At 41.6% G+C, this 322-nt stretch overlaps 1 protein-coding gene across 1 annotated transcript in view; it reads left to right on the top strand.

The window, feature by feature from the left end:
- The window catches only part of LOC119594652 (unconventional myosin-Va-like), a gene marked incomplete in the record, with an annotated part of 122,411 nt that overhangs the window by 115,585 nt on the left and 6,504 nt on the right, over window positions 1-322 (top strand). The window contains 1 exon segment of the mRNA XM_037943701.1: window positions 87-253. Within this exon segment, the coding sequence (XP_037799629.1) occupies window positions 87-253 (167 nt within the window).

Consider the following 322-nt stretch of genomic DNA (forward strand, 5'->3'; position numbering starts at 1 on the left):
ATTTGTCTTGAAAGCAAATGAAGAGAAGTTATGCTTTTAATTTTTTCACTCTTTGTATATTTGTTAGCAAATATTTTTACTAACAGAGCTGCTGAAACGCAAGTATGAGGCTGAGAAGCAGCAAATGATCATGGAGTATTCTGAAGAGAAGTCCGCATACCAGCGGCTTTTGAAGGAGTTCAACCGTCTGGAGCAGAAGAACGAGCAGCTGGAGGAACAGATGGCAAAAATGATGGGTGGCAACTCGCACAAGGTTTGATGAGCCTCTTTGTATGTGGTTGGTTAGGTTGAGAGAGCTAGTAAGAAGGATTGGTATTCCTCC

The sequence above is a fragment of the Penaeus monodon genome, chromosome 34 (assembly GCF_015228065.2).
Source record: "Penaeus monodon isolate SGIC_2016 chromosome 34, NSTDA_Pmon_1, whole genome shotgun sequence".
Lineage (NCBI taxonomy): Eukaryota > Metazoa > Arthropoda > Malacostraca > Decapoda > Penaeidae > Penaeus > Penaeus monodon.